Source organism: Stegostoma tigrinum, chromosome 25, assembly GCF_030684315.1.
Source record: "Stegostoma tigrinum isolate sSteTig4 chromosome 25, sSteTig4.hap1, whole genome shotgun sequence".
In the NCBI taxonomy this organism is placed as follows: domain Eukaryota; kingdom Metazoa; phylum Chordata; class Chondrichthyes; order Orectolobiformes; family Stegostomatidae; genus Stegostoma; species Stegostoma tigrinum.
Window position 1 is genome coordinate 24,174,306 of NC_081378.1, and position 12,034 is coordinate 24,186,339.

General features: G+C 38.2%; 1 protein-coding gene across 1 annotated transcript in view; it reads left to right on the forward strand.

Annotated features, from left to right (window-relative positions):
- Window positions 1–12,034, forward strand: part of fbxl13 (F-box and leucine-rich repeat protein 13) — a 258,479-nt gene that overhangs the window by 196,188 nt on the left and 50,257 nt on the right. The window contains exons 15-17 of the mRNA XM_048553829.2: window positions 6,261–6,381; window positions 6,492–6,654; window positions 9,543–9,662. Coding sequence (XP_048409786.1) covers window positions 6,261–6,381; window positions 6,492–6,654; window positions 9,543–9,662 — 404 coding nt within the window. The remainder of the gene's footprint in view (window positions 1–6,260; window positions 6,382–6,491; window positions 6,655–9,542; window positions 9,663–12,034) is intronic.

Here is a 12,034-nt window from a genome sequence, read left to right on the forward strand (position 1 = left end):
CTGTAGTGTTCACTGAAATGATCCGTTTGATTGCTAAATTTGCTGTTCTTCAGTCTCTTTCCTCCAGATTCTTTCTCATTTCTTCACAGGATGCACAGCTGACTGGTATATATATTGCAAAATCTCTTAGTTAGTGGTTAAAAGCAACAGCTTACAGCAACTAGTGAGGGAAAATAAAGCAGATTTCTTCAGGCTTTAGGTATTTTTAATGCAAAGAGAGACACATCACTTCCCCTTCCAGAGGGTCATTTGTACTCACAAGTTGTTTGGCCACCACACTACCTTGGTGCTTGGCTGAATGAAACCAGCCTTGCCACTGCTTTAACAAAGCAGTAATGTAAACATTACTTACAGTACATTCTGGTAATTTCCTCATAAGAAGTGTAGTAATCCTGATTTTAAAACATTCCTTTTCTCATGTCAGTGGCCAGAAACAACTGTGTTAAGATTAAACAAGTGTAATCATAAAATAATTCTGTAGAGCTAGCTGGAATGGATTGGGAAAGGAGTTTAATAGAAAAGACTATTGAGGAACAATGGTAGACATTCACTGAAATAGTTCATGTCTCTCCTGGTGAGATAAAAAGGATTTTGAAGGTGATAATCCAACCGTGGTTAAGTAGAGAAGGATAGTGTCAAATTAAAAGAAAAAATACAATGTAGCAAAGGTTATTGGTAAAGCAGAGGATTGGGTAAGTTTTAAAAACCAAACCAAAATGGAAAGTATAAACTCACAAGTAATGTGAAGATCGATATCAAGCGCTTAAGATTATGAAAAGGAAGTGAGAACCCAAAGTTAACATAGACTTCTTAGAAACAAAGTTGGGAATATAGTAATAGGGAACCAGGAAATGGCAGAGGGCTTGAATAAATACTCTCCATCAGTCTTCAAAGTAGAAGACACTAATAGTATTCTAAAATTGCTAAGTTATAAAGGGGCAAAAGGGAAAGAGGAAATAAATACAATGTGTGCTAGGGAAATTAATGGGGCTAAAGACAGATAATATCTCTTGGACCTAATGGGATGCATCGTAGGATATTAAAAGAAGTAGCTACAGAGATAGGGGACACACCAGTACTTACTTTACAAGATTCCTTAGATTATGGTTGATGAATCCTTACAGAAGAGAGAACTGTCAATAAAACACTTACTTAACAAGGGAAGGAGAAAAGTGAAAACAGGTAACTAGTGGCTGCTTAACATTTTGCTATTGGGAAAATGTTAGAGTCTAGTACAAAGGATGCAATAGCAGAGAATTTAGAAATATACTAAATGATCAAGCAGAATCAGCAATGTCTTCATGAAGGAGAAACATGCCTGACAAATTTACAAATTTGCAGGATAGTCAAAGAGGAAGCATGGACTGTAGTAAATTTGGATTTTCAGAAGGTGACTGAAAAGGTACTACAAATTATACTACTTAATAAGATAAGAACCTATTATTTTAACATGGATAAATGATATGCTAACTGAATATGGGGGGCATTTTCAGGATGGCAGTCTATGACTAGCAGAGTATCAAATGGATCAGTGCTGGGGCAACAAGGGATTTGGGAACGTTCATGCATAAATCACAAAAAAATCCAAATTCAACAGGTAATAAGGAAAGCAAATGGAACGTTGGCTTTTATTTTAAAAGGAATGGAATATAAAAGAGGAGAGGTCTTGGCAAAACCATACAAGGTGCTAGTGAGACCACAGCTGGAATACCTTGAACACTTTTGGGCCTCTTATCAGGGAAAGATATATTGGTGTTGGAGGCAATCCAAGGAAGTTTCCCTTGGCTAAATCCAGTGCGGAGTGACTCTTTATGAGGAGAGGTTGAGTAGGTTGGGCTTGTACTTGACTAAAGAAGAATGAGAGGTGACCTTATTGAAAAATATAAGACTCTTAGATGACTTGATAGGGTAGATATGGAAAAATTGTTTCCTTCTCTCAGAGAGTCTAGGACTAGAGAGCATAATCTCAGAATAAGGGTTTGTATGTTTAAGATGGAGTTGAAGAATTTGTCCTCTCAGGGTGCTGAATCTGTGGATTTGTTTAGCACAGAGGACTGCAGAAGTTTGGTTATTAAGTATATTCAAGGCTGAGATTTTTTTTTAAGTCAGTAGGGAAACCAAGTATTATGTGGCTAAAAACATAAGAACTAGGAGCAAGAATAAGCAATTCAACCCCTCAACCCTGTTTTGCCTTTTAAAATGATAATAGCTTACCTCATCACAGCCATAACCCCAATTTTCGCTGCTCTTCATAACCCTTTAACCCATTACTAATTGAAAATCTGACTGATCTTCTCCTTAAATTTATTCAGTATCCTGGCATCCACAGCGCTCTGGTGTAATAAATTGCACACATTCATGTCCTTTTCAAAGAAGTAATTCCTCCCTCTGCTTTAAATCTTCCACCCCTTAGCACTGTTCCTTCTAGATTTTTTACTGGCAGTATGGGTCTCCAAGCCCATGTGGATCAGCAACTTCTGGAACGAGAGGTCAGTGCTATAACTAGCATGTCAACATCGAGTACTGAGTGTGGAACACTGGAGAGGCTGCACACATACATAGTTCAGAGAGAATATTGCCCTTTCACATAAAACTCTGACCTTTCATTCTAGATTGCCCTGCAAGGGGAAACACCTGCTCTATGTTTACTTCATCAATACACTTTAGCATCTTATGTACCTCAATTAAATTTCCTCGCATTCTTCTAAACTCTAGTGCATTTAGGCATAAACTGCTCAATCCCTCTTCCTAAAACAAACCTTTCATCTGTAAAATTAATCAATTGAACCTTCCCTGAACAGTTTCCAATGTAATTGCAACTCTCCTCAAGTTTTTTATTACCTGCTGTATCTGCATATTAGCCTTCTGCCAATCATGCACAAAGACACCAGATCTCTCTGTACCTAAGCGTTTTAAAATTTCTCTCACTTTAGATAATAAATTGCCATTTCATTCAAAAATGGATAACCTCACACTTATTAAGTCGAATTCCATAATTCACCTAAACTATCCTTGTCCATTTCCTAATTTCTTCTTTCACGTTGCAGCTTACTTCCCCATTTATTTTAGCGTTAGCTGTAAATTTGGCTATTGTACATTCTATTTCAGCAATCAAGGCATAAGTACTGATTGTAAATAGTTGGTGGTCAAAGACTGAACCTTGTGCATCCCACGAGTTGCAGCTTGCCAACAAGAATAAGATCCATGTACCCCAACTCTCTATTTCCTGTTAGTTAGCCAATCTTCTGTTCAAACTAATATATTACCCCTAACATGATGTGATCTTACCTTAAACATTAACCTCTTGTGTATCACATTATCAAATGCCTTTGGAAGTCCAGATATCCTATATGTACGGGATCCCATTATCAACTTTATTTGTTTCATCTTTGATTCTCCAGTGCCATCATACATTCTCCAGTTCCATCTTAGGTATAAAATCACAAATTTGAAAAGAAAAACAACCATCTTGGATACAAAAAGCAAAATTTAGAGGCATGCTGATCTGCATGCCAGTAAAATTCAGACCACCGTGGAACAATAAAACACTTTGAAATTTGAGCCCACTAGAAAAAAAACATGTCAACATCTCCTTTTGATTGTGAAGGTCCATCCACTGCATATATGAGCAATGACTTAACTAAAAACTCCCAAACAGCAGCAGCGAAGTGATATAATACGGCATGTGTTTTCACAAGAGTTGTTTTGCATGCAGCAGCTTCAAGCAAAGAGCCTGCACTTCAATCGTTATTACATTTTGATGACACCAGTTGTCAAGTCTTAATTGGGAAGAGTACACCAATAAATGTGCCCCACTGTTCCACTAATGAGCACAAAATGTATAAAATCCCAAATGAGTCCAGAAAAAATGACAATTTGCCTGATTGTCTGCTCCACAGCACAAAAGCAATTCACACCAGGTTTTGCCAGTAGTTGTAAAATATCTGTATTTATTGAAACATACTAAATTTGCAACAAAAGATTATAAAAATTTTAATCTAGTACAATGTAATTTAAACTATACCCCTTCATAATCTCCAAAAATATACACTCAATCACAATTAATGCTTGCCTTTATTGGTTGGGGAATTGAGTACAACAGTCAGGATGGCATGTTGCAGTTTTATAAGAGTTTGGTTAGGCCACACTTAGAGTATTGCATTCAATTCTGGTCACCACATTACAGGAACGATATGGAGACTTTGGAGAGGGTGCAGAAGAGGTTTACTGGAATGCTGCTTGGATTAGAGGGTATGATCTATAAGGTGAAGCTAGAAAAACTCAGATTGCTTTTTCTGGAATGGAGGAGGCTGAGGGGAGACTTGATAGAAGCCTATAAAATTATGAGATGCATATATAGAGTTAACAGTCAGAATCTTTTTCCCAGAGTTGAAATGTCTAATACTAGGGGGTCATGCATTTAAGGTAAGGGGGGGAGTTCAAAGCAGATGTGAGGGGCAAGTTTTTTACATAGAGGGTGGTAGGAGTCTGGAACACACTGGCAGGGTAATGGTAGAGGCAGATATAATAAAGGCGTTTAAGAGACTTTTAGATAAGCACATGAATATGCAAGGAATGGAGGGATGTAGACCAATGGCTGAAAGAAGGAATTTGTTTAATTTGGTGTTATCTTCGGCACAATGCTGTGGGCCAATGGGCCGGTTCCTGTGCTGTACTGTCCAATATTCTATGATCGATAAGACAAACAGTTTAACAACGTGCTATGGTAGGAAAAACAAGATAGACATGGGCAACCAAACTTTCTAAGAAAATGGGAAGTTGTTTTCTTGCAGTCCTTTTGATTCTAACGAATTCTATTTTGTGACAATCATTCTTTGGTTCAGTGCTTCATCAAGTGAACCTAAGCATTTTCTTGTTTTAGAATTCTTTCCTTTATGGTTTCTTCAATTCTCTGCCATTTTCCTGCAAGGAGAGAGAGCGAGAAAGAGAGATGGATGCTTTCTGTCTTGCAGACTATGGAATTTTCTCTGTAGGCACTTGCTCTTACAGTTTTTTAACACTCTGTGGCTCAAACAATCAGCATGCTGTTATCATACAGAATTTCCTTAACTCAAAAAATTTTCAGTATCCTTCAGTCCTGAATTTTCCGTTTCACTACTTCATAAAGCAACATTGTATCGTATAGCTTAGCAAAAGAAATTTCTTGATATTTCAGTTCCAACTTCCATTTCAGTTCATAGTCCCAAAAAGGAAAACAAGTAATCTCTCACACATAATCATCACTTGGTTAAGTCAGTCACAGATAAGTCAATTATATCTTAAATCCCCCTGCAGAACTCCAGTTGTAATAAGGTCCAAAATGATCACAAGCTAACTTACTCTTCATTATCACCATATTACCCCAACATGGTAAAATATGCCTTTCCCTCATCTGGTCTTGTGATTTCAAAATGCACCCTGAACAGTAGCATAACATATGCTTACTTGGTTAGGTTGTACAGAAAGGTATTGGTCAATTTGGACCTTCTTTTATTGCAGTTTTGGGGACACGCATATCATCTTCTATATTTTAAGGGGGAACTGGAGGGCTAGTATGATCAGCTACATCAAACAGCAACTATAGCAATTGCATTCAAGTGTGCCACAGACCTGAGCCCCTGTTGTCTGCTGACTAGTTGGTCTAACAATAACTACAGAGTTATCAGAGCCCAGAGAGATGCAAAATGCAACTCAGTTTCCATTGGTTTGGAAGTCATTACGCCGGGTATTATTTGTTTTCTTCTGATTTATTATTAGAGCCAACAGTCTGCAATTCTGTGAGGGTAGAGGCTCAGATGAGTTCCTGTCTCTTGTCTTAGATGTAAATTGGAGAGGTGTGCCCAACTCAATACGACTCTGTCAGAATGTATAGCCGTGTGCTGCATTGAAACTTCCACTGTGGCTCACCAAGGACCTATGTTTCAAACCTTAGGTGAGCTACAGAAAGGAAATAACTGAGCACAGACACAGGGGAATTCAAAGAGCATTGTGTTGCAAACTCAAAGTAGAACAGCTCATCTTTATGGAAGTGGACCAGATTGCTTAGTTTTTCAAAAAAAATCAAAGATTCTCTAAGCAGTAGGTGCACAAATTAAGAAAATAACTTTTTTCAGAGAAAAGGATTACACCTAGAAAAAGAATTTAGTAATAAGATTTTCCAAATGCTAATTGCTTTGTGTCTGTTGTATAAATCAATTTCTTTTCTCTTTAATTTAGAAACTCAGTGATAGTACTGACAAATTGTTATTGTTTTCTTAAAGGTCATGGTTGGTTACTATTACAACCTGACTACAATTTCACTTCTTGCCTCTCCTCACATATCTGATGCAGCTATTAAAGCTCTTGTCCAAGGGAAGAGAATTACCAAAGTTAAAATTGAAGGTTTGAGAAATTGTACAATTTCTTACATGCATTAAAATCTTGTACAAATTATTTCTTTAACTATGTGAAAAGGTACCTTGGAATTTATGTCCATTGTTCTGCCACAACAGGTAATCAACATATTAGTGATGCATCTTTAAAAATGATCAGCAGAAATTGCCCAAACCTGAATCACCTTTATGTGTCTGACTGCCCAAGGATTACAGATAATAGCCTGAAATCATTGGCAACATTGAAACATATCATTGTGTTGAATATTTCAGATTGTATAAGGTAATAACCTTTTAAAATATTGACATTCTTCATGCCTGATCAAAGGCATACTAAATCTTGTCTTTCTATTGACAAAATTATGTTTGAATGTTTGGTTTTATATCTATATTATATATATAGTTTGTGCTAAAGAAAACTCATATGCAGCTCCTTTCTGATTCTCCTTAAACAACGTACTCCATGTTAATTCGAAACCTCTCAAACAGTGCCAGTTAACCTGTCAGTAAAAACTTTCATCCTCATCTATTTTACATGGCATCCTTTCCTGTAAATTGATCTCAGTACCCCAAGAATATGAAACCCTTCATTTTTACCACTTTTCACAGCTACAAATTTCCATACATTATCTTCTTATCGCTATATGATTAGAGGACAGAGATACAAACAGCAATAAAATTAGAAATAACCCGAAAATTTCAGAATCCAAATGGAGGAAAGTATGAAAAGGAAAGATTATTAAATTGTGTGTATGTTAGTGATGTTGTACGAGTAATAATGTTTATAAGCAGTCTGCACAAACTATTATGTGGTGGCATTGGCAGAGACATTGCACACACAGACCCAAGAATAGGTTCTTAATATTCCTGGATGTCAAATATTTTCAGAAAAGACTTACAAAAGGAAAGAGGAGTAGGTGTGGTAATATTAATTAGGGATGATTTAAAATTCCAAATTGTGTTATAATCCCAATTGATGGTAGTCTAGTCCAGAGTGAAAACTGGCTTGAAACAACTTAAGTTTTATTTTTGCAATTTAGTTATCTTGGTGATCAGTCACTGAATATATTCACAAGAGGTTTCCAATTTACTTTTCACGAAAGAGCATAAGTTTCTTACACAAAAGAAGAAAAATCCAACTCTAAAAGACAATTTGGATTTATCTTAACATAAACAGCAACAATGTTTTACTGACACAGCTTTAGTGACATATCACTCCTATTCTTCACTCTCTAATATCTCTTAGTCAACTGATGAGGTATGAAATAGTCCTTTCAGTAAAATTTTATTCATTCATTTGATCTGATCACAAACTCACTGACTTTTGTCACTGAACTCTAAGGAAAAGCTCAAAGCCTTTTCCAACTACTTTGACAACAGTGAGGCTGCTAAACAGCACATCTATCGATATGTATCTTTTCTTCAAAATGAACCTACTTCTGTCGTCCAGTCTGTTATGGGTCACCCGATTTGAATATTTAGTCAACTCGTAACTATGTTATTAGGGTTTACTTTGCATACTTGCTTGCCTCCAGATGCTGATAAGTGTAGTCTACATGTTTGGGCTGAAGGAGTAGAGAATATTATGCTGCGTGACCTCATAATGGTCCTAAATGTGTCTGTAACAACCATACTTTGAAGGAATACACAAATTACTCTCTTTTTGAAACAATCAAATCCTCTGAGACTTAAAGCCTATACTTGACCTGGAGCCTCATGCTCAACATGTAAAGGGTTATGCCTTTCCCCACTCAACATATCAATGCTCAAAGGTGCAACAATCCTCTGACAGACCATGACTATAGGATCCTATTGAAGAGGAGGTTCTATCCTGGCCTGACTTGGCTCCAATTTATCTTCTCTGTAATTTTTGTTGGGGGCAAACAGACTATCTGCACCAACATCGCAACAGAATTCTGTGATATAAATCTTGGTTCAGGTGTATTTGAGTTGTGGCCTAGTCTATAATACACCGTTGTAACCCTATCAGTGTCCTTACTGTTATATTCAAGAAAACCAGTTTGTGTGGGATTTTACTGCAGCCGATATTTACTGGACTAACATTTATCTCCAGAGTGAAAAATTACATTACCCCAGGTTATAGATGAGTGAAGGGGGTATGGATATAGGTGGGTGGCAAACACAGGAGAGGGGGAAATAGGAGTGTCAGAGATAAGAGATTGGGGTTGTCTTTAAGTAGCCGCCCCATTACCTAATGCTGCGTCGTTAATCAGGCAGAGTGACCTCCAGGAAGCTACTAACAATTTCAACAGGACTCGCTTGGTACACTTCAAGATTTTGTTATCATGAGGAGACTGATGCCAGGCCTCTCCCTTGATTAAATGGTCTTGACTCCTATGTTTTTTGCTTTAACAGACATCATTAAGACAATATCATGTTTCAGGTTTGTGACTTCTCAGCATAGACAATTTGTTGTGTTGAGATAGAACACTAAAATGGCAAGAACGTTAGGTCATTATTTTTGTCCTGTATATCATTCATGCGCAGGTCAGAATTTTATTCTAATAGCATGCCCCAAATTAGCAGGGGGAGTTGTTTAAAGAAAAAGTAGTTAACTGCAGCAGTGAGATCTATTGTGAGATCAACCAGAACTCAATGCTACCTCTTCAATGTCTGCTGTTTACAAGGATGAATGTGAATTTCAGACATGGATTCATGGCTCATTGCCTTTCCATTTGCCCTTTTATAATGTCCATGACTAGCTGAACGATTGGTGAGAAGCCCTGGGATTAGACAAAAGAAAGCATAAATTTATTTATAATGGTTATTGTCTAGTCCTGGTTCTCTAGTTTTCATTTCACTTGCATCAAACTCTTACCTACTGAAGGCCTCGATCATTAAAAGAAGTAAGTTGGGATGGTGGGCAGAGGTTCCATTCCAATCCTGAAGTGGAAGGTTCAGTAAATCCAGTTATAGGTGTGATGTTTAACAGCAAATCTAGTCTGTGGTTTTAATGAAACTGGTCCAAGCAAGTATAACTACTACAAGCAACTGAAGGCAATTTCTAACTGCTCACAATATCAGGATGGTCAGATCTTAAAGTTTTTTAAAACTGTTTTGCATTTAATTTGAGGTGTGATTTGATTATCATATGCTACTGTATAAATAGATGTACATACAGATAAATAATATAAATGTTTTGTGTTGTAGTATCACTGATGGAGGCATAAGAAATTTTATGGATGGTCCTTCAGCTTCAAGGCTCAGAGAACTAAATCTAAGCAACTGCATTTTTATTACTGATTTATCATTGCTGAAAATTGCACAGCGGTATGGAATTTTACTTATCTATTAGTATGTACAACTCAAAGTTTCCATCTACCTTTACAGAACATTTATAATACATTTGAATATATCCATGATTTTCAATAACTCTGCTTCTGCATGAAAAGCAGAGAAATATTTTGTAACTTTGGACCAGTCATTTCACTGCAACATTTTAGCAATTCTGATAGATTTAAAAATATAATCTTGTCATATCTGAAATAAAATCATTCTATTTTGTATTCTTGCAATTGTACCTGGTGTATTGCTGAGACTGAGGTGCCTATTTTAATTAGAGATAACACAGTCCGGAGCTAGGGTAACACAGCAGGCCAGGCAGCCTCAGAGGAGAGGGAAGTTGACATTTCAGGTCGTGACCTTGTTCAGTTTAATTCTTCTCTACACTTTTGCAGACTACTATTGCAATGGCTATTACATTAGGTATTACAATGTTGTGGTTGGTTGGCTCGCTGAGCTGGTTCGTTGTTTTGCGGCAGACATTTCATTACCCTGCTGGGTAACATCATCAATGCAGCCTCTGACAAAGCTGTTTTATTTTCCCGCCTGTTATTTGAACTCTGGAGTCTGTTGAGCTAGATTACCTCAGTTCCGGTTTTCCTTCACAGTGGAGTGTATATGGGATTGAGCTCTATGTATTTATTAATGGCTTTCTTCGTGCAACAACAAGCTTCCAGGAATTCACGTGCTTGCCTCTGCTTTGCTTGTCCCAGGAACTTGGTGTTGTCGCAATCGAGTTGGTGGTCCTCCTTATCTATGTGGATAGAGATGACCGAGTATTGGCCACGTCTTTTTGCAACCAAATGATGTTTGTCAACCCTTGTTGTTAATTTCCTTCCTGTTTGTCTTATACAAGCTTCCCTGCAGAGACTGTGACAAACACTACATATGACATCGATCTTGTTCACAGCGGCTAGTGGGTCTTTGGTTCAGCTGAGCAGTTGTCGTAGGGTTAATGTGGGTTTGTGTGCGACTCAGATGCCCAGTGGTTGTAGGAATCTTGTGGTCAGTTCAGATATGTTTTTGATGTGAGGTAGCATGATGATTGTGTTGGGGCATGCGTATCTTCCTGGTGTTGTTCGTGTAATAGGCATAGAACATAGAACATTACAGCACAGTACAGGCCCTTCGGCCCTCGATGTTGTGCCGACCTGCCATACCGATCTGAAGCCCATCTAACCTACACTATTCCATGTACGTCCATATGCTTGTCCAATGATGACTTAAATGTACTTAAAGTTGGCGAATCTACTACCGTTGCAGGCAAAGCGTTCCATACCCTTACCACTCTCTGAGTAAAGAAACTACCTCTGACATCTGTCCTATATCTTTCACCCCTCAATTTAAAGCTATGCCCTCTCATGCTCACCGTCACCATCCTAGGAAAAAGGCTCTCCCTATCCACCCTATCTAACCCTCTGATTGTCTTATATGTCTCAATTAAGTCACCTCTCAACCTTCTTCTCTCTAACGAAAACAGTCTCAAGTCTCTCAGCCTTTCCTTGTAAGACCTTCCCTCCATACCAGGCAACATCCTAGTAAATCTCCTCTGCACCCTTTCCAAAGCTTCCACATCCTTCTTATAATGCGGTGACCAGAACTGTACGCAATACACCAAGTGCGGCCGCACCAGAGTTTTGTACAGCTGCAGCATAACCTCTTGGTCCCGGAACTCGATCCCTCTGTTAATAAAAGCTAAAACACTGTATGCCTTCTTAACAGGCCTGTCAACCTGGGTGGCACCTTTCAAGGATCTGTGTACATAGACACTGAGATCTCTCTGCTCATCTACACTACCAAGAATCTTACCATTAGCCTAGTACTTTGCATTCCGGTTACTCCTACCAAAGTGCATCACCTCACACTTGTCCGCATTAAACTCCATTTGCCACCTCTCAGCCCAGGTCTGCAGCTTATCTCTGTCTCTCTGTAACCTACAACATCCTTCATCACTATCCACAACTCCACCGACCTTAGTGTCGTCTGCAAATTTACTAACCCATCCTTCTATGCCCTCATCCAGGTTGTTTATAAAAATGACAAACAGCAGTGGACCCAACACCGACCCTTGCGGTACACCACTAGTAACTGGACTCCAGGATGAACATTTCCCATCAATCACCACCCTCTGTCTTCTTTCAGCAAGCCAATTTCTGATCCAAACTGCTATATCTCCCACAATCCCATTCCTCCGTGTTTTGTACAATAGCCTACTGTGGGGAACCTTATCGAAAGCCTTGCTGAAATGCATATACACCACATCAACCGGTTTATTCTCATCTACCTGTTTGGTCACTTTCTCAAAGAACTCAGTAAGGTTTGTGAGGCACGACCTACCCTTCACAAAACCGTACTGACTA